This window comes from Podarcis filfolensis, assembly GCF_964270895.1.
Source record: "Podarcis filfolensis genome assembly, chromosome: 2".
Lineage (NCBI taxonomy): Eukaryota > Metazoa > Chordata > Lepidosauria > Squamata > Lacertidae > Podarcis > Podarcis filfolensis.
This window is the reverse complement of record NC_139605.1, coordinates 14,113,828-14,138,029: the sequence shown is the minus strand read 5'-3', so window position 1 is coordinate 14,138,029 and position 24,202 is coordinate 14,113,828. Positions and strand designations below refer to the sequence as shown.

The 24,202-nt window shown below is 45.3% G+C and overlaps 2 protein-coding genes across 4 annotated transcripts in view; one reads left to right on the top strand and one right to left on the bottom strand.

Moving 5' to 3' along the window:
• The window catches only part of LOC310757070 (uncharacterized protein), a 179,530-nt gene extending 155,328 nt beyond the window's left edge, over positions 1-24,202 (bottom strand). Inside the window, exons 1-7 of one of the 3 annotated variants that reach the window (XM_083602207.1) lie at positions 23,959-24,202; positions 22,012-22,323; positions 18,430-18,723; positions 16,844-17,054; positions 15,638-15,666; positions 15,092-15,159; positions 14,402-14,707 (exon numbers count right to left, since the gene is read on the bottom strand). In XM_083602207.1, coding sequence (XP_083458333.1) covers positions 14,606-14,707; positions 15,092-15,159; positions 15,638-15,666; positions 16,844-17,054; positions 18,430-18,723; positions 22,012-22,323; positions 23,959-24,016 — 1,074 coding nt within the window. In that variant the 5' untranslated portion in view covers positions 24,017-24,202 and the 3' untranslated portion in view covers positions 14,402-14,605. Of the gene's footprint in view, positions 1-14,401; positions 14,708-15,091; positions 15,160-15,637; positions 15,667-16,832; positions 17,055-18,429; positions 18,724-22,011; positions 22,324-23,958 lie in introns of those variants that run through there. The other 2 variants (XM_083602208.1, XM_083602209.1) reach the window with 2 other exon arrangements.
• On the top strand, positions 359-12,564 carry MPIG6B (megakaryocyte and platelet inhibitory receptor G6b). Its single transcript, XM_083602153.1, has 7 exons — positions 359-640; positions 2,070-2,390; positions 6,913-7,245; positions 9,467-9,581; positions 10,858-10,904; positions 11,035-11,102; positions 12,074-12,564. The coding sequence occupies exons 1-7, from the start codon at positions 523-525 to the stop codon at positions 12,206-12,208; spliced, it is 1,137 nt and encodes a 378-aa protein (XP_083458279.1). The 5' UTR covers positions 359-522; the 3' UTR covers positions 12,209-12,564.

Below are 24,202 nucleotides of genomic sequence, written 5' to 3'. Positions count from 1 at the left end.
TCTGTGTGATGTTCTATTGTGCTTTTAATTCTGTTGGGAGCTGCCCAGAGTGGCTGGGTGGGGTATAAATAATAAATTATTATTATTATTATTATTATTATTATTATTATTATTATTATTACAGTTATCTTAAAACATTTTTAAACAAACACACCCAGCCACTATCACGGAAAACTTAAGAGGACATACAACTCAGGAAGCCGGATAGGAATTTTGATCACCCCTCTCCTAAAAGAACAAAACAGACACAAGAAGTCCTGGACTCAGGTCTAGATACAATTTTATCCAGAGCCACCTAGTGGCGAAACAGTATAATTACACTATCCACTCACAGTCTGTTTTCGCAGCCTAGAGTCATGTTTCCTCATAGAGAACTCTCCTCCCTTCCTCTTTCTCATCCCCTCTCCTGTCGAGTTTCGCGGCCTCCCTCTTGCACGTTCTTGCCACAGTTCCTCTTGAGAAGCAGAAGCTGCCGTGCTGCGGAAAGGCACGGTTGGAGAACCCCCCTCTCCGCTTTCCCCCATGAAGCCCTTTCCTTTCTTAATTCTGGCCGCGACCGCCCTGGCTATTTTGATGACAGATGCTTGCAGGGGTAAGCCGCAAACCCTTCCCAGGAAGAGGCAAGGAAACTTCGAGGCAGGTATGACTTTATTATTATTATTAACTGACAGATTCTTCTGGTTTCTGGTAAAAGTTCCACACCAAAAACAATAAGGCACACAGCTTCTCCCAAAGTATCATGGGAACTGTAGTGCACTCCCTCAAGAAACTATATTTCTCAGAACACTTCCTGTTCCCATGAGTCTTTTTTGGGGGGTGAAATATACTCAGATGTGTGTGGCAGTCAGCTCAGCGGGATCCCACCTTCGTCGCCAGTGAAATATACTCAGAGTCGCAAAGTGATTTCATGCTCTTTATTCAGCTCATAGTGGTGAGGAGGAATGAATCAAAGTCCCCTCAAAGCATCTGCTTTATATACATTATTTACACAATGGGCTGCACATGATTGGCTAATTCCGGAATTCTACTGTAAGCCAATCAGGTTGTGGATTCACTTCTATCTGGAGCATGATTGGGTGGTTCCTGCCAACCAATCATACTGCTGCATTGTTCTAGGACCAATCAGACTGCTGCATTCTGAATCCTATTGTTCTAGGACCAATCAGACTGCTGCCTTTTGGATCCTATTGTTCTAGGACCAATCAGACTGCTGCAGTTTGGATCCTATTCAACTCAGTACATAACAGGGGGGCTCATGAGCTTTAAATGTATGGTGTGTACACATCCATGTGTAGACAGCCATTTAAGGCTGCTGGGAATTGTACCTTGGTAAAGACTATACTACAGTTCCCAGGATTCTTTCGGTGTGTGTGTGGGATGTGTTTTGAATGTACTTTAGAGGTTTGGTGTTTATGCGGTCTATGACACCATTCCAACATGATTCATGTTCCCACTCTGTGGGAGTATATTGTATTTAATTATGGGGTATCAGAGTTTTTAGGGGGTTAACCAGGCTGGGATAGCTGGGATAGCAGGCTTGTTGGTTTTTGAATGTCTGATGTAGATTTTCTCAATTTCGTTGTTCTGTATGGAACAATGACAATAAAGATTATCGTATCGAATGACTCCAATGTCACAATTTCAGTTAAAAAAATATCTGCGGGATTCTGTTTTCAGTTCCATACCCGAGACAGACCCCTGGAACTAGGGATCCCCCTCTCACCGGAATGCAGCCGATAGAGCATGAAACTCTTTGACCTCAGGGTTGTGGGTTCGAGTTCCACACTAGACTAGACTAGATGGCTCTCTTCCATCTCTACAATTCTATGATTCTCACAAAATATTTCAGTGTGATCATTGCCACCTCGTGTTGCCAGTGGCGTAGCGTGGGTTGTCAGCACCCGGGGCAAGGCAAGTAATTTGCACCCCCTAACCCGTGGATTTGCGCCCCCTAACCCTAACCCCCAGATGTTGCGCCCGGTGCGGCCGGCCCCCCCGCACCCCCCACGCTACGCCACTGCGTGTTGCTTAGCAGTTTTCCCACTCTCATACAAATTAACTCATGGCAGTGCTTTCAGTGGAGGCTGGAGAAGAGGTCGAAATTCCCTGCCAACTTCAGGGGCCCAAACTGACTTGGTACTGGATTCCGTGGTACCCCATCTGTGCTGGCTTCAGCCATGGAGGCAAGCAGGAAATATTCTCTACAAGTTCGGTTGGAGAAGACCATGTGCTGCTGGAGTGGTTTCAATCGCGAGCAGAAAAGCAGGGAGAAAAGGGAGAGAGGAACTTAGTCCTCATCCTCAAAAACCTCTACATGAATGACTCAGGCACTTTCTACTGTTCCAACGGCAAAAGGAATTCGTCACAGATCTACTTCTCCGTGGAGCCTGGTAAAAATACTGGGAGGTTACATGGCAGTGTGGGTGCCAGATTTACTTATAAGTTAACAAGCTATAGCTTAGGGCCCCACTCTCTTGCCCCCCCATTTCACTAATAACATACCGTATTTTTCGCCCTATAGGACGCACTGGCCCATAGGACGCACCTAGATTTGGGGGGGGGATAAAGGAAAAATAAAATAAATAAAGGAGAGCTGCGCGAAGCCCGCTCTGGGAGCTTGCGGGGCTGGGGGCGGGGGAAGCCCGCCACCAGCCTCCAAACCATGTGGGCGGGCAGCGGGATGGCACGCTGCGCCTCCCCGCTGTCCCCCGAGCTTGTGGGGCTGGCAGTGGGGCTCTCCTGAAGCCTGGAGAGTGAGAGGGGTCGGTGCGCACCGACCCCTCTCGCTCTCCAGGCTTCAGCTAAAGCCTGCATTCGCCCCATAGGACGCACACACATTTCCCCTTCATTTTTGGAGGGGGAAAAGTGCGTCCTATAGGGCGAAGAATACGGTACTTCTTCTTAATTGTATTTCAGTTCAACAATTACTTTGATAAAATACATATTTTGTTATGTGCAAATGGCTTTAGATACCTCTTAGGTCCATAAATTACCATATAGCATATTGTTGTTGTTGTTGTTTAGTCGTTTAGTCATGCCTGACTCTTCGTGACCCCATGGATCAGAGCACGGCAGGCACTCCTGTCTTCCACTGCCTCCCGCAGTTTGGTCAGACTCATGTTTGTAGCTTCAAGAACACTGTCCAACCATCTCGTCCTCTGTCGTCCCCTTCTCCTTGTGCCCTCCATCTTTCCCAGCATCAGGGTCATTTCCAGGGAGTCTTCTCTTCTCATGAGGTGGCCAAAGTATTGGAGCCTCAGCTTCAGGATCTGTCCTCCCAGTGAGCACTCAGGGCTGATTTCCTTCAGAATGGATAGGTTTGCAGTCCATGGGACTCTCAAGAGTCTCCTCCAGCACCATAATTCAAAAGCATCATATAGCATATATTCAACAACAACAAAAAAGAAACCACCGACAATTTGTTGTTGACAAAGGACATCAGCAAAGCTAACGGATAAGTGCCATGAAAAAGACAGTAGTGATTTTTTAAAAAGAATGGGAACCTCTCATAAACTATCTCAGGGGTCAGCAAACTTTTTCAGCAGGGGGCCGGTCCACTGACCCTCAGACCTAGTGGGGGGCCGGACTATATTTTGAAGGGGGGGGGGAATGAGCAAATTCCTATGCCCCACAAATCACCCAGAGATGCATTTTAAATAAAAGGACACATTCTACTCATGTAAAAACACCAGGCAGGCCCCACAAATAACCCAGAGATGCATTTTAAATAAAAGGACACATTCTACTCATGTAAAAACACGCTGATTCCCGGACCGTCCACGGGCTGGATTTAGAAGGCAATTGAACCGGATCCAGCCCCTGGGCCTTAGTTTGCCTACCAATGAACTATCTGCAGAAACAACTGAAAGGAATGGACTCAGGAGCTTCACAACTTTACTTAACAAAATGCCTGAAGAATAACATTGTAATAACATTTTGACAGATAAGGAATAGCAGATTGTATCATTTAATGTAACAAACCAGAGGGGAAGCTGAAGGAAGTCAACGGGCAGTGGGGTGGGATGTAGAATGTATGTTTGGAAATTATTTTGATATTTGTTGTTAGAAAAGAAAACTAATAAAAATTATATACAAAAAAAAAGAAAAAGGACAGCTGGACACATAAAGGGCTCCATTACCTTCAGTAGCTTAGGGCCTCATCAAACCTAAATCCGGCCCTGGGTGGAGCTTAGATGCACATTGGCCAAATCCACTTTAAACGCAGTGTTATACCGGTTTAACAGTTAATAACAACAACAACAACAACAACAACAACAACAACAACAACAACAACAACTTATTATATATACCCTGCCTATCTGGCTGGGTTTCCCCAGCAACTCTGGCTGGCTCCCAACAGAATATTAAAAACACTGTAAAAGATCAAACATTAAAAACTTCCCTAAACAGGGCTGCCTTCAGATGTCTTCTAAAAGTCAGATAGTTGTTTATTTCCTTGACATCTGATGATAGGGTGTTCCACAGGGCAGGCGCCACCACCAAGAAGGCTTCTCTCAAAGAATCCTGGGAACTGTTACTTGTCAAAGGTGCTGAGGTTTGTTAGGAGACCCTTCCCAGAGCGACAATGCCCAGCACCCTGAACCAAAGACAGTTCCCAGGATTCCTTTGGGGAAGCCGTAAGTACCGTATTTTTCGCTCGATAACACGCACCTGACCATAACACGCACATCGTTTTTAGAGGAGGAAAACAAGGGAAAAAACATTCTGAATGAAACAGTGGATGTATCATTTTTGTGCTTCATGCTGTGGCCACAGACATGTGATCTGATGGTGAATTTGGGGTGACCCAATGCAAAAATCCTGAGAATCCCTGTGGATCCATGCTTTGTAACCACGTTTTTGCACCATTGCAGCCCCAGGCAACAGTGGGTGTGTGATTTTGGGGGGGGCAGGCTGTAGCCATGGACATGCTATGTGCTCTGATGGTGAATTTGGGGTGACCCAATGCAAAGATCCTGAGGATCCATGTTTTGTAACCACGTTTTTGCACCATTGCAGCCCCAGGCAACAGTGGGTGCGTGATTTGGGGGGGGGCAGGCTGTAGCCATGGACATGCTATGTGATCTGATGGTGAATTTGGGGTGACCCAATGCAAAGATCCTGAGGATCCATGTGGATCCATGCTTTTTAACCACATTTTTGCACCATTGCAGCCCCAGGCAACAGTGCGTGTGTGATTTTTGGGGGGCAGGCTGTAGCCATGGACGTGCTATGTGATCTGATGGTGAATTTGGGGTGACCCAATGCAAAGATCCTGAGGATCCATGTGGATCCATGCTTTTTAACCACATTTTTGCACCATTGCAGCCCCAGGCAACAGTGCGTGTGTGATTTTTTGGGGGCAGGCTGTAGCCATGGACGTGCTATGTGATCTGATGGTGAATTTGGGGTGACCCAATGCAAAGATCCTGAGGATCCATGTGGATCCATGCTTTTTAACCACATTTTAAGTGGGGAAGGAAGGAAAAATACAGAATGGACAAGGAGCACGAGAGGGGTGTGCAGAGAAGCAGCTGGCTAAGAATGCAGGAGAGGGGTATAACGGGAGGGAGGAAAGGAAGGCAAAAGTTTTCCCTCACCTACCCACCCAAGCCAGCCAGCTCTCTCTCTCTCTCTCTCTCTCTCTCTCTCTCTCTCTCTCCCTCCGGCATGTTTTCAGCAGCACCGGAGCACAGAGACGACACTCTGCTTGCCTGGAGGGGAGGGGCTTTCCCTGCTCTTTGTTCCGTTTGAGCAAACACAGCAAGGAAACAGAGGAGGGTGGGCAGTAAGACCCTGAGGCAGAATGCAGGAAAGCAGCCACTTCCTCTTTTCAGGTTTCCCTTCTCCGAGACGCGCGATTTGATTTTTGCCTGATTTTTTTTGCCATTTGGCTCCAGGGACCACACATTCGCTCAATAACACGCACAGACATTTCCCCTTCCTTTTTAGGAGAAAAAATCTGCGTGTTATAGAGGGAAAAATACGGTAATCATTAAAAGTGGAATAAGCTTTAAATTTGTGGTGTGGATCCAACATGACCTCAGATGATTTCAGACCCTCCAAGTCTCCCTATTTTCCAGGGACGGTCCTGGATTTACAGAAGCTGTCCTGGTTTCTGATTTGATCCCAAAATGTCCCGTTTTTCCTTAGGACATCCCTATTTTCATCACAGAAATGTTGGAGGGTATGGAGTTATGTGACCCGCTGAGCCAAGGAAATAAGTAACTATACAACCTTTGGAAGACATCCGAAGGCAGCCCTGCATGGGGAAGTTTTTTTAAAAAAATGTTTAATGTTTAATGTTTTTATATATGTTGGAAGCTGCCCAGAGTTGGCTGGGGCAAAATGAATTATCTGATGTCCAAGGAGGAGAGTAATTTGTAACCCCATCAGAACACTGTGCTGGACAGAGAGATTTGAACCTCTCTGCCCACCCCAGTGTCATGTTAATTTGTTTTCTTTTTCCCAACACTGCCACAATGGGGGCATGGAAGGAAATGCAATCAGGACCTCGAAATGTAGAGTACCGTATTTTTTACTCTATAAGACTCACTTTTTCCCTCCTAAAAAGTAAGAGGAAATGTGTGTGCGTCTTATGGAGCGAATGCGGGCTGTGCAGCTATCCCAGAAGCCAGAACAGCAAGAGGGATCGCTGCTTTCACTGCGCAGTGATCCCTCTTGCTGTTCTGGCTTCTGAGATTCAGATTTTTTTTTTATTGTTTTCCTCCTCCAAAAACTAGGTGCGTCTTGTGGTCTGGTGCGTCTTATAGAGCGAAAAATACGGTAATTGGGATGAAAGAACCGTAGTCTCTGTTAGAGGAATAGCATAGGAGGAAATCCGGTCACGGGAAGAACTGAGGTTAGCTCCCCAGGCCTTATCGTTCTTATCCATTTGTTCATTTATGTCAGATAAAGAAAATGGAATTCATGTCAGACCTTCTACCACACCCCCTCAACACCATGGTTCGGTAACCCTCTCCTGTAATCCCTGTAAGGACCAGAGAAGGGATAAATCTGATGGCAACACGAAGATCACATGGACCCAAAATGGCCTGCCGGTTTCCAACAATAGTACAGATATCCGGGTAAAAAGGAACGTCATAACAATAGAACGTTTTTCTAGCCGCTATTATGGTCTCTGGAGCTGTTCTGCCTGTCAGAATGGCTACTGTTTGGAAGGCAATTTAGAAAATCCAAGAATGGAGGATGACACACTGTCTGAGCCAAACCCTCATGTGGAAGGTGAGTGTCGAGTTTGGCAAAGGCTTGTAGACATTTTAGTTGTGATAAACAGGCCCAGTTCTTCCATGAGTGTTCATTCCAAGGTTTCTTATAATTCCATCATTCAGTCATTCCTTGATGGCTGCAAACTGAATGTGTGGACTGACTCTCAACTGAGAAGCTTGACCTTTCAGTGTTGATGTGATGTTGTAATAATAATAATTATTATTAATAATAATAATTTATTTATATCCCGCCCATCTGGCTGGGTTTCCCCAGCCACTCTGAGGGGCTCCCAGAATATTAAAAACACGATAAAAGATCTAACATTAAAAACTTCCCTAAACAGTGCTGCTTTCAGATTCAGATGTCTTCTAAATGTCAGATACTTGTTTATTTCTTTGACATCTGATGGGAGGGCGTTCCACAGGACGGGTGCCATTACCAAGAAGGCCCTGTGCCTGCTTCCCTGTAACTTTGCTTCTTGCAGGGAGGGAACCGTCAGAAGGCCCTCGGAGCTGGACCTCAGTGCCCGGGCTGAACGATGGGGGTGGAGACGCTCCTTCAGGTATACTGGTCCGAGGCCGTGTAAGAGACCTATTATTGTATCTTTTATCTGTGATGGCTTATTCATACGTACAAATCACCACCCCATCATACAAGGAACATGCATGTCTGCAACAGCCCATAGATGACAAGGCACCACTTAAAACAAGAAACAAAGACAGGGTTTTTGTACCTTAAAGGATGCATTACCTTACTGTATTGTAATAGCTTAGGGCCCTCATATTTATGGGACCAACTCTCCTGGTATGCCCCTCAGCAGAACTTAAAGTCCATGAATAACCATATTTTAGAGGTCCCAGGCCTTAAGGAAGTCAGACTATCCTCCACCAGGGCCAGGGCCTTCTCAGTGATGGCTCTGAACTGGTGGAATGCTCTGTCCCATGAGACCAGGGCCCTGCAGGATTTAACCTCCTTCCGCTGGGCCTGTAAGACAGAGCTATTCTGCCTGGCCTTTAATTTGAACTTAGCCTGATCTTTTATTCCCATTTCCTTCCCTCCCCCTCCCCTTTTTATGAAGATTACCCGCTCTGGGATCCCACAGCTAATTCTCCCCTGGTCTCCTCGCTGGCCCAAATAGGACTAATTCAGCCAGCTAGCCCGGGTGGTCATCTAATGTTTATTGGATGGATTTCCCCCCTAAATTGATTTTTGAATTCTGAATTTATTGTTATTCACGTTTTATACTGTATTTTATGCTGGTTTTTTGTTGCATCAATTAAGTGTTTTAAATTTGTTGTTAGCTGCCCTGAGCCCAGTTTTCTGAACCGGGAAGGGCAGGGTATAAATAAAAAAATATTATTTATTATTATTAATAGGAGCTGCTTTTCCCACCATGGAGATACATTTACAACAGGGGTGGGGGTGGGGGACTTTGGCCCTCCAGGTATATCTGAACTACAACTCCCATCAGCCTCAAGAAGCATAGCCAATGGCCAAGATTAGGGGGAGTTAAACATCCAGAGAACCAAAGACTCCACACACCTCAGAAGTAAGCCGAAGGGTTGTTTTGGCTCAGCTTTGAAAAAGAAATTTTTGATAGGGGATGAAATAATAAAAGCAGATCAGAGATTATTTATGTATGCTACGACTGCCGCCAGAATTTTAGTAGCCCCAAAATGGAAAACTCAGGAAATACCAACATTAGCGGAGTGGCAGACAAAAATGGTTGAATATGTAGAATTAGCAAAACTGACCCACAAGATCCATCACCAAGGGGAATCAAAGTTCAAAAATGAATGGAGTAAATTTGTTGAGCATATAGGTAATAACTGTAGATGTTTAAAGACGGTAGTAGGATTAAAATTAATTTTGTGATGTGTATAGGATGCTATGAAGAATCTGCGAAAAAAGAGAAAATTCAATATGAAAGCGTGTTGGAGGGAGGGAGGGAAGTCCGCACGCGGTAGAGCGTTTAGAAAACAAGTGGACACATGACTGCTGAATTTTAGAGTATTTATTTTGTTTGTCTATGTTAAAGAAAACTCAATAAAAAGCATTTGAAAATAAATAAATAAATCTTTGCATTCAGGAGAAAGGGCAGGTGGGGAGGGGAATTTTTGGGTGGGAGTCCCCTTTGTATGTAAAGCTGCCCCACCCCATCTTCCTCCTGCCCAATGAGGTGTTTGCATTTCTAAGCTGGTTGTCGTTTCCCACCCCCCCACCCCCAATGATGTAGGGAATATGGCTGACCCGCGTATAATTGGGGGCTGCGTAGCTGGACTCCTTGCTCTCGTCTTGGTGGGAGTTGTCGTATTCCTCATCTGCAGGAATCGTCGCTCACACAGCATCAGGTACCGAAATTGGAGTGGTTTTTTTATGTATGTTACTTAGACTGGAGTTTCCAGTCCATGCAATCATCCGTTTGTGCCTGCAAAATACTGGTTTCTGAAAGGATTCAATATGTCTCCACATAACCATGAACTTGTAACATACATTTATATTCTGATACAATCAGACCAACAGCGCCACCTAGAGATGCTGAGGTTCAATACTCCTTAGAAGAACTCCTGAATAGGCAAATATCCTTGGTTTTATTTCTGAATCCACATTCCAAGTTTGATCTTTTTATTTTTGCAATGACCCAAGTGGACTGAAATGGCTAGCTTTTATGTAATGGAAATTTAGCACTAAAGTGGAAGCATTCTCAGAAATTCCAAGAATTTTTTTCCTAGTCCACTTACATCAGAGATGGAATTTTTCTCGCTATTGGTCCTTGGGCTTGCCAGTCGGAAGGTCGGCGGTTCGAATCCCCGCGACGGGGTGAGCTCCCGTTGTTCGGTCCCAGCTCGAAGGCACGCCAAAAAGTGCAAGTAGATAAATAGGTACTGCTCCAGCGGGAAGGTAAACGGCGTTTCCATGCACTTCTCTGGTTTTGCCAGAAGCAGCTTAGTCATCCTGGCCACATGACCTGGAAAAACTGTCTGCGGACAAACGTCGGCTCCCTTGGCCAGTAAAGTGAGATGAGCGCCGCAACCCCAAAGTCATTCACGGCTGGACTTAACTGTCAGGGGTCCTTTACCTTTACCTTTTAAAATCCAACTCTGTTAAGTGACCAACTTTATCAGTCTCTCAGAGTCCAATAAATATGTGCTCTGTCACCCCAGAACTTTGGTCTCCTTGGAACTTGGGGTCATATCCAATGCTACTCATACATAGAATATACCCATTGAAGGCAATAGACGCAACTGACTTAGGTTTATTGATTTCAATGGGTCCCCTGGATACAACCCCTGGTCTCCAACCAGATGCTGTGGACTTACACTATCTCAGGATCTCTGCCCTGTCACCACATGCTCTGAAAGCCATGACTCGGCTCAAGCATCTAAAATGTAACCGGCCAATCCTGAAATAGCATTCCACGAGGCTCTGGAAACAACAGCCGCACAACCAAATCACAAAATTGGAGCTGTATGGACAGAGTCTCAATTTACCGTGCCTTATCAGAAGTGTATTGTTGTTGGTGATATAAAATGCCCACTCAAACACAGCACATTTCTCCTGTCCGAATGAACACTGTGAATAGCAAACACGCAGAAAGCATTTCTCTGTCATTCTTTTAATCCCCAGTGAGACTACGAAGGCGAAGGAAATGCAAGCGAGGAAGGACCCAGATGGTGAGTTGTAGGGCTTTTGTCCTACTTATGGCTCTTTTTTAATTATGGCATGAGGATGATGGGAGTTGGAGTCCAATGCCCAAGGCTGTGGTTTCACTCTCCCTGTCTTATGCCCTTCTTTTGATCCCAGGACCAGAAGGATCTTCAAAGAGAAGAGAAGAAGCAGAACCTGGAACGGAAGACCACACCTACATGGAGGTAACCTCTAATTGGTTAACTTCTCCTGTTCCTACTGAGGATAACCGGGGGCCTGATCCTATTGTTATAGGAGTTGGGGGCTGGTATGGGTAAAGGCTTAATAAAGACTGGACATAGGAGATCAGGGTTCAAATCCCCGATAAGTCATGAAGCTCACTGGGTGACCTTTTTAAAAATAAAGTAATAATAATACAAATAAAAATGAGACCATTATTTATCATAACTATGCAACTTTCCCCCCCAAAAAACCCCAAACCACTTCTTGAGATGGTGTGACTCCTTTCTACAAATATCTTCCCAATTTCCTCAAAGTCATTTCTCTTCCATATTCCCCTTCTTACTTTGACAGTGCTCGTTAATTTATCATTAATTGCTGTATCTCACACTTCTTTATATACCATTCCATGGTTCACCTTAAGCCGTTTGGGCCAAGCTCACGCTTTTGGCCTAAATTACCTCACAGGATTGTTTTGGGGATGGGAAAGATGCATGTGCATGTCACTTGATCTCAGAGGAAAGGCAGGAATTAAATAAATATGGAAAGTTCGGCTTGCAGGCTTCCCATTGGCACCTGGCTGACCCTTGTGGTCAAAAGGATACTGGACAAGATGCGTCTTTGGTCTGATCTAGCCAGGCTGTTCTTAAAACTATTTATTTTTGCCTCGTGGTGAGAGCCACTGTAGTGTAGTGGTTAAGAGCGGTAGACTCATAATCTGGTGAACCGGGTTTGCTTCCCGCTCCTCCACATGCAGCTGCTAGGTGACCTTGGGCCAGTCACACTTCTCTGAAGTCTCTCAGCCCCACTCACCTCACAGAGTGTTTGTTGTGGGGGAGGAAGGGAAAGGAGAATGTTAGCCGCTTTGAGACTCCTTCGGGTAATAATAAAGCAGGATAGCAAATCCAAACTCTTCTTCTTCTTCTTCTTCTTCTTCTCGTGTCTCTTTTCTCTTTCCCTCCCCAATGCCATCCAGGCAGCCGATCAAATCAAATACTCAGCTCTAGAGTTCAGAGAGGCTGGAGGGTGCCAGACTAAGATGGATAATGGGACACCAGCCGTCGTATACGCCGAAATACCCAAGAGCGATTTAACCAAGAGGGTTGGCTAGTTGCTGCTGCCACTACTCATCTCAAGCATCACTAGCAGAAACAATTCCTTCCAACGAACTCAGGAATTTCTGCAAATGTTTTAACAGCTCAGGATAGCAGGAAAGCTTGATAGGACACCGTCTGAAGAAAGTATGAGCAGGAAGTGTCAGCAGCTGTGAACTATTGGGGTCAGAGAAGGCGGATGAGTGGCAGCCGATTGAAAGGAAATTTCCTGCCTTCGGATTACAAAATATCAGAAACCACATGCACTGCAATACATTTCTGTCTCCTGTGAATTGTGCAGTGGCAAGTTTAGGAGCGCCGCGTCATGATGGTGGTCACAGCCACACTCCTTCTAAAATTACACAACCTTCTAAGATTATACAATCATTTCATAAACCCACAATAATACTACTTAGAGATGCATAGCAATGTCTCCATGGGTTGGCCATCAGGTAGATCTATTATTTTTTGTGCACACACACTGGATGCAAAGGAAAGAGGAGCGTGCAGACAACCTCAGTCGTGATAAGTAAATCTGTGTTTATTCCTGCCAGGAAACCTGAGGTCTTTTTTGGGCATGTGCTGAGGCATTTCTGTAGATGCCTGGACACCTTTGATTTTCATTTTATAATACCATTTTCTCAATATTCCAGCTCGGCACAAAATGGCAGAAGTAATGATAATGATGTTAATCAGTGCTCCCCCCCCCCTATAAATATAGGTGCCGGTACTTACCATGAATTTGTTAACTAATAGTAATACAGTGGTACCTCAGGTTAAGAACTTAATTCGTTCTGGAGGTCTGTTCTTAACCTGAAACTGTTCCTAACCTGAGGTAACACTTTAGCTAATGGGGCCTCCCGCTGCCGCCGTGTGATTTCTGTTCTCATCCTGAGGTAAAGTTCTTAACCTGAGGTACTATTTCTGGGTTAGTGGAGTCTGTAACCCGAAGTCTTTGTAACCTGAAGCGTCTGTAACCCGAGGTACCACTGTAATAATAATAACTGCTGCTCCAAGTCCAGCAAGGATTTGGAGCACCAAAGGCTGCTTCTTCCTTTCCTTCCTTGCCTGCAGGGGCAATTTTTTATTTTTTAATGCAGCTGCTTTGTGCAAGAGCTCTTCTGTGCAAAAGAGTTGGTTTTTTTAAACAACAACAGCAGCAACAAACCACTGGGAATTTGCATCCATTCTTATCAGCTGATGGGAGGAAAATGGATGTAGGGGGTTTGGTGATAGTTAATTTCAACTCAAGTTTGACTTCCTGCAGTACTGGATGAACCAACAGGGCAGCTAAGGACATGCTCAGGACACCAGAAAAGCAGGAACACACACACACACACAAAAGAAATAATAATAATCTGACATTCGATTTTTTTTTTAAAAAAAAATTGAAGTAGTCACCATGGGGGAGAAAATCAGAATTTTGTTAGGTTTCCTTACAACCCACTCCAAACCCTTGCCCTGTCCGCCCCACCCCTCTTCTCATTTTATTTATTACTTATTCCTACCTAAACCAGGGGGCACCTACGGATACAAATTGAAATCATGTGAGGAAATCAGATCCTGTCATGTGTTGCAATGTTTTACTTTTTTAAAAAAGTTTATTTTATAGTTTAGCATGGTTTTCATTTTGAATGATGTGGTGGGCGGCACCATGACATTTTCAGTGCTTAAGGCCTCTAAAGGTCCTAATCTGGCCCTGACTCTGTGAGATTAAGGAAGAGGCGGATCTCGAAAAAGCATTGATGGGAAAGGTGTGTGTGTGTGTGTGTGTGTGTGTGTGTGTGTGTGTGTGCGGTGCACACACACCAAACCAGTGGTGGCGAATCTTGGCACTCCAGATGTTTTGGAACTACAACTCCCACCATCCCTAGCTAACAGGACCAGTGGTCAGGGATGATGGAAGTTGTAGTTCCAAAACATCTGGAGGGCCAAAATTCGCTACCACTGCACTATACATTTAAAACACCTTAGAAGCACCATCATTCCCTCAAGTAATTCTGGGAGCTGTAGTTTACCCCTCACAGAGTTCCCAGCACCGCTTTAACAAGCTACAAGGCCCAGAATTATTTGAGGGGGCAAGAATGCGCTTTGAATATATTTTAAAATAGGGTTGCCATATTCCCCAAAGTGAAAATCCGAACAAAGTTGTTGTGCTTTTTCCCTCTCTCACAGCCAGAGAGAGAGAGAGGCAGCCAGCAGAAAAGGTAACAAAAAGCAGGCCTGTTTAAAGGAAGCAGGAGACTGGGGTGGCTTTTGGGGACATGGAGTCTGAGGAGCAAAAGTCATATGTGGGAACCTCTTGTTCACTGTTTCCGGAGGCTTTGAGAGGAAGCAGCAAAAGGAACTGTGCAGAGGAGATGTAGAAGTTGTGGTTGCCAATGTTCGAAGTGTGGGCGTCGGAAGTGACGGTGTCAGACAATGACCGCATAAACCGTGGTGCTGTCTTGAGCCCAAGCAGAGGTGGATTTCCTTCGGGGATATTCCAGTTGTGCATAATGGAGGGAAGCAGGTCCCTGTGAGGAGAAGCCAGCAAGAAAAGAGAAAGGGCGATTTAGGGAGTTGAATGTGCAGCGCCTCCCCCAACTTACCGTATTTTTCGCTCTATAAGACGCACCAGACCACAAGACACACCTAGTTTTGGGAGGAGGAAAACAAAACAAGAAAAAAAAATTCTGAATCTCAGAAGCCAGAACAGCAAGAGGGATCACTGCGCAGTGAAAGCAGCAATCCCTCTTGCTGTTTTGGCTTCTGGGATAGCTGCGCAGCCTGCATTCGCTCCATAAGACGCACACACATTTCCCCTTACTTTTTAGGAGGGAAAAAGTGAGTCTTATAGAGCAAAAAATACAGTATATCCTAGCCCCGAGCTCCGCCAGGAATGTCCAGCCAGTATTTACCTCATCCAGACTCTTCCTCTGGTAAAGTTCCTCGTTCACTCTGGCTGGATTTATCGCAGAAGCGCAGCCTTGGGATCGCCGTGACAAGTGGGATGAAACAAACATGAAATCATTTATCAGGGCAATTTCTCTGGGCCATGTGTGGAACTCCCCGCCGTGGGAATTTCATGAGGAAAGATGCCTTCTCCCAACATGATATCCTTGGAGTGCATCTGTGGAACGCCCTCCCACCAGATGTCAAAGAGATAAACAACTACCTGACATTTAGAAGACATCTGAAGGCAGCCCTGTTCAGGGAAGTTTTTAACGTGTGACATTTTAATGTATTTTTAATCTTTGTTGGAAGCCGCCCAGAGTGGCTGGGGAAACCCAACCAGATGAGCGGGGTACAAACAATAAAATTATTATTATTATTATTATTATTATTATTATTATTATTATTATCATCATCATCATCATCTCCCACCAACCCCTGACCACTGACCAGTCTGGAAGACGAAGCTTTTGTTAAATGGCAAAAGGAAGAACTTCTCATTCATTCCTCACCTGTCCTCTCCTTCCCTCCTCTCTGCTTCCTAGAAAGATAATTGCAGGAGTCTTAGGGCTACATACATTTTATGGTCGACATGGCAACGTCAGCAACCGTGGTACTCTGAACTAAACTCTCCATCTCTCCTGCACCTGTTTATAGGAATAGATCATTAAGTCTTCATAAAGTGTGTGTGAGAGTATGGAAGTGAGAGCTGGACCATAAAGAAGGCTGATCGCCGAAGAATTGATGCTTTTGAATTATGGTGCTGGAGGAGACTCTTGAGAGTCCCATGGACTGCAAGAAGATCAAACCTATCCATTCTGAAGGAAATCAGCCCTGAGTGCTCACTGGAAGGACAGATCCTGAAGCTGAGGCTCCAATACTTTGGCCACCTCATGAGAAGAGAAGACTCCCTGGAAAAGACCCTGATGCTGGGAAAGATGGAGGGCACAAGGAGAAGGGGACGACGGAGGACGAGATGGTTGGATAGTGTTCGTGAAGCTACCAGCATGAGTCTGACCAAACTGCGGGAGGCAGTGGAAGACAGGGGTGCCTGGCGTGCTCTGGTCCAGGGGGTCACGAAGAGTCGGAAACGACTAAACAACAACAACAAAGTGTGTGTTTCCCTATCCATGGCTACCAGTGATGGGGACTGAGAATGACACACTATGATGCCATCATAATACAAGTGCCATTTCATTATATCTGCTGGCTCTAAGGGGTTGTTTTGATCTTAACCCGGCCTGGTACTAACAGGAAGGCCCAGATGCGTGTCACCGTGGAGCAGGGATATAAAACTGTCTTGCGTGAAAATGTCAGAGCACTGGTCTGCCTGCTGCAGGGATGAGGGAACCTATGGCTCTCCAGATATTGTTGAACTCCAACTCCCATCAGCCCCAGGGGCAGATCTACTCTGATACTCATGAAGCTTAGCTTCAAGGCCCTTAATCCTGGAGGAGCTCCAGAAGCAAATTTAGTCCACATTGCTTAAACTTTAGACCTCCAAGGTCCACCACTGCTGCCAGCTTCTTCCTCCTTAGTCTCAGTGTTGACCTTGGAGGATGGGGACTAAACTAGAATGAGCTGGCTCCTCCTGTCGTTGGCTTTGGCGCCACCTACTGTTGACCTCCCTGTCTCCCGCCCTACCAGGCTCCATAGACACCAGACAGCACTGCGTTCACCGCCGCCAAGTCCCTCCACGGAAAACACCTTTGACTCACCTGGCTGCTAGCTGCCTCTTCCACATCCACACGGCTGTTCCAAGAGCAGCCAGGACCAGAGCCAGACCAAGGAACACCAAGGCCCAAATCCAGATTTCGGTGCCCTTCACTCCACCGGCTTCTGCAGGCGCAGCATCCGTAGTCACGGCAGCGGCAGGACTTGGCGAGAGAAATGACACCAAATAGGGAGGCAGCTCAGCAGAAGCAGAACCTTCAGGGAAGGGTTTGGAGGTTGTTTTGAAATGAGGAACAAACAGCGCTTTTCACCCTAACCTCAAAATTGCCTGTCGGCCTTCCTTGGAAGCAAGAAGGCCAGCCAGTGTAGGCAGTCATAGAATCATAGAACTGTGGAGTTGGAAGGGACCCTGAGGGTCATCTAGTCCAACCCCCTGCAATGCAAGAATCTCGATCCTAAGCTAGATGGTCCAATAGTATCACTTTGCATTGGCAGCTTCATCTGCTCCTATGGACTTGGGATCTTTTGCAAGTGCTTTGGCAAATATCTTTGGTTGGTCCTCACTCCTGAACCTCTGTAACATAATTGATCCCTCATGGTAGAATACCAGCCCTGAGATGCTGAGGATAGCACTTTTGTCAAGGGATAGTAGGAGACAATCCATCTCAGGGCTACAGGCCTGGCTCTTGTGCATCCAAGATTCTCATAACTGAAAGTATTTTCATTTAGGCAAGCCGACCCAGACAAAATGGCATGCCATCTTATTGTGTTTGTGTTTGTTTTAACACTGCTTATCACTACACATATAACAAAAATGTAAGTATGTCATCACGCTGCAGTTCCCTTGATGGCCCACAGATGGCACTGCGAACTACACCATGACCACAGACTTCTGAGAGCAGCTAGGTCACTCACAGTGGTGTTGTAGGGTGAGGAAAAGGGAGATGGATATTTCATATTGTCATACCCTCCAATACGTTGGGTCCCAAAACTGGGACCCGCATCTTCCTGGACATGCTCCTGCACATGACGCACACAAGATCATGGAGCCCAAAAGACATGCTTTGGGGGGGCGCTCTCTCACATGAGAGCATGGAGCTTTCCAAAAGCTGTGAAAGATCGTACCACCGCAAAAGTGCTTTTTCTGGGGCGAGATTGCAGCATGAAATTGTGTGGGGTCACAGCGTCCAGAATGGCCACCGTGCTCTTACATGAAAATGGGATGTCCTGGTTTTACCAGGGCACTTGCTAGGTAGGTATTATTTTATACGCAAAATGCTTAGAGGTTCCTGTTGATTAAGTGGCATATGAATCTTATCAAACCAAATGAAATATATAGCATTGCACTAGGTGGGATATCTTCTATCCATTTGGCACTGAGATGGAAAAAGCTGTACCTGCTGCAGTCTTCCTTTTCTGCGCAAGTCCTCAGAGCCAGGATGGGGAACCTGTGGCCTTCCAGATGTTTTTGGACTCCAACTCCCATCAACCCCAGCCAGCATCAGCCAATGACGGGGGAGGATAGGAGTTGTCGTCAAAGAACATCTGGAGGACCATAGGTTTTCCATACTTGCTTTAACGCAGAGGCTGGATGTAAGCTGGACAACCGCACAGAGTATTTCAAATTCACCTGCGCCCTTCTCTCGGACGGGTGGCTCCAAGCAAATTTCAGAGACCCAAGTGTGATTGGCAAGAGAGTGGCATTCCCAGCGCCCCCAAGCCCTCCGCCGGGTGGACAGTAATTGGACAAGGGACCCGTAATTGGTCTTCTCGAACCAGCGCTCGTTGCCCAGCGGTTTTGAGTTCAGCATCCAGCGAAAAGAGTTTTCCTTGAAGTTGCCTGGCGAGCGGCAGTGACGGCAGCTGAGCCGCAAAGAGGAGGCGTTGAGCCACCGGAAGGAGACAATGACGTTGTTGTGGCAGCCTGGGGAGAGAAGAGGAAAAGGGACGAATTAGCAGGCCGAGCTCCAGGTTCAAAGAGGTCCTCAGCAAAGTACCGTATTTTCCCATGTATAAGACGCCCCCATGTATAAGTTGACCTCTTTTTTTAAAACCCCAAATTAAGAAATTAAGTTGTTTAGCTTTTGGGGGGTGGGGTGGGGGAGGTCACGTCCTCCAATCACTCACCCACCTGCCCGCCACTGCCAATCGCTTGCCACAGCCACTGCCGATCGCACACCTTGCCGCAGCCAATAATCACCTGCCCAATCGCCGCTGCCCATCTCCTGCTTGCTGCTGCCATTAATTGCACGTCCCCCCTTTACATTCACTATCCGTATATAAGATGACACCCAATTTTTGCCTATTATTTTTTTTAGCAAAAAGCATTGTCTTATACACAGAAAAATACGGTACTTTCTGGTCAGCCCCCCGCCCCCCCCCAATATTCGTAGGCTTATGTTTCTGGTCTTCTCTGATAGCAATGGAGGGCAGCTCAGAGCTGCCATCAAACCTCACTCACAATGCCCCTACTGGAGCAATTCTACACGGGCCAAATCCACACTATAATTTTAAAGCGCTATGCAGTGGTACCTTGGTTTAAGAACAGCTTAGTGTATGAACAACTTGGATTAAGAATGCTGCAAACCTGGAAGTAGGTGTTTTGGTTTGTGAACTCTGCCTTGGAATAAGACCATGTTTCGCTTCCTGTTGAGTGTGTTCCATTTGTAAATTGAGTCCCCCGCTGCTATGGGAAAGCAGGCCTTGGTTTAAGAATTGGTTCCAGGCTTCCGGAACGGATTAAGTTCGTAAACTAAGGTACCACTATAAAACTTTAACAGCCAAAGATTCCTGGAAACGATAGCTCATTAAGGGTGCTTATCCCCAGAGTGGTCAATCCCTCTTCCCAAGGAACTCTGGGAATTGCAGCTCTCTGAGGAGAAGCAGGGGTCTCCCAAGCCCTTAACAAACTGCAGCTCCCAGAATCCTTTTGGGGGAACCCATGACTCTCACTGTGGCGCCATAGCACTGTAAATGAACAGAACTGTGAGGAGTTGAACAAGATGACTCCCAGCCCTGGCCATCCCAGGGCAAGGGTCAGTGCTAGGAGTCGGAAGGGTGCTGGGTGCCAACACACCTGGCCTGACGAACAGCATCACTTGGCTGAGGGCACTTGTGGGAGATATCCTAGATGTGGCTGCATTTATTGTGCTGTTTTTTTCCTTCTAGCTGCCTTCCTACAGCTTAAGATGGTTGGCTTGCAGTTGCTGTGAGGAGAGGATAAAAAGAGCAGAGATCCCCAGATATGGAAAGAAGAAGAAGTCCCTACCAGAGAAGAATGGCAGATCAAGTTGATGGATTATGCCGAAATGGCTAAAATGACCGGAAGAATCAGAAATCGGGAAGACCAAAATTTTAATAGGGAATAGGAATTTTTTTTTAACTTACCTTAAAAACCATTGTAAACTATTACAATCGTTAATAGGTTTGGAATAACACTTGTAATTTAATGGTGAATTTTTGGATACAACGGAGAAGTAAAAGATTTGGATTATTATAAAAGATGCAGGAGTAATGATTGACAGTAGGACCCACAAAGGGGAGGTGGGAAGTCCAGGAGATTCTCTGGAATCTTGTTTCTATGTTGTATGTTGGATATGTGACTCTCCAATTCTGTAATTCTGTCGCAAGCCAAGAACAAGGTGGCCTTGTCTTCTGTGTTACAGAGGCCAGTCTTCTATTCAGGGCTGGATTTAGGTTTGATGAGGCCCTAAGCTACTGAAGGTAATAGGGCCCTTTATATGTTCAGTTGTCCTTTGTCAGCAACAAATTGTTGCTGTTTTTTGTGTTGAATATATGCTATATGGTAATTTATGGACCTAATAGGTATCTAAAGCCATTTGCACATAACAAAATATGCATTTTGTCAAAGTAATTGTTGAACTGAAATACAATTAAGAAGAAGTATATTAATAGTGACAGATCGTGAAGCTGAGGCTCCAATACTTTGGCCACCTCATGAGAAGAGAAGACTCCCTGGAAAAGACCCTGATGTTGGGAAAGATGGCGGGCACAAGGAGAAGGGGACGACAGAGGATGAGATGGTTGGACAGTGTTCTCGAAGCTACCAGCATGAGTTTGACCAAACTGCGGGAGGCAGTGGAAGACAGGAGTGCCTGCTGTGCTCTGGTCCATGGGGTCACGAAGAGTCAGAGATGACTAAACGGCTAAACAACAACAACATATTAATAGTTAAATACACTTAAGAAGAAGTATAATAATAGTGAAATAATTATTAAGCTCTAACTTAAAATGATTGGGGGCCCCATTACTTACCGTATTTTTTGCCCTATAAGACTCACTTTTTCTCTCCTAAAAAGTAAGGGGAAATGTGTGTGCGTCTTATGGAGTGAATGCAGGCTGCGCAGCTATCCCAGAAGCCAGAACAGCAAGAGGGATTACTGCTTTCACTGTTCAGAATATTTTTTTCTTGTTTTCCTCCTCCAAAAACTAGGTGCGTCTTGTAGTCTGGTGCGTCTTATAGAGCGAAAAATATGGTACATCATAGGAGCCTACACAACACAAAACACTGTTGCTGTATGTAGGTTTTATTTTATTTGTCTTTTATCTTATATTTTGGAAATGTACATCCAGGTTTTTTTCCTTTAATTTTTTTGGAGGCCCCCAATAGAGTGGGGCCCTAAGCTATAGCTTGTTTAGCTTATACATAAATCCAGCACTGCTTCTGTTTCAAGAGGTCCTCTGTTTGAAGGTCTGTATAGTTAAAGCTATGGTTTTCCCAGTAGTGATGTATGGAAGTGAGAGCTGGACCATAAAGAAGGCTGATCGCCGAAGAATGGATGCTTTTGAATTATGGCGGTGGAGGAGACTCTTGAGAGTCCCATGGACTGCAAGAAGATCAAACCTATCCATTCTGAAGGAAATTAGCCCTGAGTGCTCACTGGAAGGACAGATCGTGAAGCTGAGGCTCCAATACTTTGGCCACCTCATGAGAAGAGAAGACTCCCTGGAAAAGACCCTGATGTTGGGAAAGATAGAGGGCACAAGGAGAAGGGGATGACAGAGGACGAGATGGCTGGACAGTTTTCTCGAAGCTACCAGCATGAGTTTGACCAAACTGCGGGAGGCAGTGGAAGACAGGAGTGCCTGCTGTGCTCTGGTCCATGGGGTCATGAAGAGTTGTACACGACTAAACAACTAAACAACAACTATAGAGAGAAGGCGAACTCTTCTTATTATTTGAGAAACATACCTGCAGTCACATCCAGCATGGTTCGAGTCTCTGAGCCGTCGGGCGAACGGCAGACGTAGGTGCCTGAATCGCTCATGACCAGATTCCGGAGGACCAGGGATCCTGGTGTCTGGTTTGCCAGCCGCTTGTCGAACCGAACAGGAGCCACCTCACTTCCCGTAAGGCTCCAGGTTATTTCCACGTAACCCCTATGGACCTCGGCACACCTGGGACTCAGAGGGAGCCAAAACCAACGGGTCCCGGGGCTCACGGACTCGCAGGGAAGCGTGGCCTGCTCCCCAGAAGCGCGGACGATTCTCTCGGGGACGAAAGCTGATGGAGAAGAGAAATGGAAGTGTTAATGTCTCCTCTGCCCAAGCCCCATCCCTCCTCACCCCACACTTGCAAGGCCCCCCACAAAGGAATGAAGGAAGCTACCTTATACTGAGACAGGGCAATGGTCCATCTGGCTTAGCAATGTCCACACTGGCTGGCAGCATCTCTCTGGGATTTCACACAGGATTATTTCCCAGCCCTACCTAGAGAGTCCAGGGATTTTTCTTTGTATATAAGTAAAAGTTTAAGCTACAATAATTTAAGAAGATGGATAGAAAATAAGGGGTTTTTTAACTGTAATGTTATGAGATAAGGATTTGCTGGATAAACAATTTGAACTGGAATACAAGAAGGGGAGGCATGAGGAGGTCAGGGAAATATGTTATTGAAAAATAAGTTATGAACTTTATGTGTTTTTATTATTTTTTCTTTTTAATTTTTTCTTTGTTTGTATAAAATGGAAAATTCTAATAAATATCTTATATATAAAAAAAGAGAGTCCAGGGATTGAAGCTGGAAAGTTCTGCAAGCGAGGCAGGTGTTCTGCCATTGAGCTGTGACTCTGTGCCCTCTTAATTCATTCTTTGCTTTGGAGATTCGGCTGTCTGGTTTATTTGAGCCTCGTATTCCTTTTATTCCTTTATTCCTTCCTTTATGATTTTCTATTTTATACATTTCAATATTTGTACAATCGTTTTAACGTTTCAAAACTCAACTTCCTTCCCCCCTCTTTCTGCAATTCCTTTATTTTATATTATATTTTATGCATATTCCAAATTAACTTAACATATTCATTTATCCATCTACTTTAAATATATAGTGCTACCTCGGGTTACAGACGCTTCAGGTTACAGACTCCGCTAACCCAGAAATAGTACCTCGGGTTAAGAAATTTGCTTCAGGATGAGAACAGAAATTGCACGGCAGCAGCAGGAGGCCCCATTAGCTAAAGTGGTACCTCAGGTTAAGAACAGTTTCAGGTTAAGAACGGACCTCCATAACAAATTAAGTTCGTAACCCGAGGTACCACTGTATACTCTTAAAACTGCAGGTTATTACAATAATCCTGCCAATGTTCTTATCTGTTTATTTGTAAATATTCAATAAACCATTTCCATTCTTTTATTTAAAAGTTTGTTATCTTAATTTCTTATTTTTTCCGGTGAGTTTTGCCATTTCTGAATATTCCGTAAGTTTTTGTATCTGTTCTTCTTTCACTGGGACTTCTTCTTTCAGATTCTGGGCAAGTAACATTCTTGCCGCTGTAGTTGCATACATGAATAAATTTAGGTACTTCTGTCCCTATAATTCCCAAAAGCCTCGCATTCCTGCCCTGCCCTTCCTCTCAGTCACTTTCTGACTTGGCAACAGCAGACCCCTCCATGCTAGGATTCTTCGAACGCTTCCGTTCTTCCATTCTTTAACCACACAGATCTGTGTCCTGTTCTCTGTTTTCCCATGCCAAACCTTTCACTTACCAAAAAAATTCAAAAAATTCCTACAGATAAATAAAATAATTCTCCCAATTACACCTGTGTTTGAGACGCAAACATTCATTCAGGGCCCAATGACATCTTCTCCCAACCACCCCCCATCCTCCTCCTTCTTGATCCTCACAGACAGATCTTTTACCGTGCTCTTTGCTCAGGACGAATAATCCTATCAGTATCCTCAGCCAACAAAACTCCATATTGTTCAGTGCTCTGCCATTTATTTCATAACAATGATAATTCCTGAAGCGAGAGGGTGAACTGCGCTGAACAGGAAAGCATTATTCACCGAGAAATGTTATCTCTCCCTGTGGTGGTGTCTTGGGCTTTTCTATGAAAAGTCAAACGGAAAGGAGCTACATTTTAATCGCCTCCCGGCAGACACA

What these genes read in the sequence shown, in the direction of transcription:
- MPIG6B (XM_083602153.1), top strand. Translation starts at nt 523, where the DNA reads ATGAAGCCCTTTCCTTTCTTAATTCTGGCCGCGACCGCCCTGGCTATT. An exon ending in GCAAGGAAACTTCGAGGCAG is followed by an intron (nt 641 to 2,069) that starts GTATGACTTTAT and finishes AACTCATGGCAG; the next exon opens with TGCTTTCAGTGGAGGCTGGA. An exon ending in GCCAAACCCTCATGTGGAAG is followed by an intron (nt 7,246 to 9,466) that starts GTGAGTGTCGAG and finishes CCAATGATGTAG; the next exon opens with GGAATATGGCTGACCCGCGT.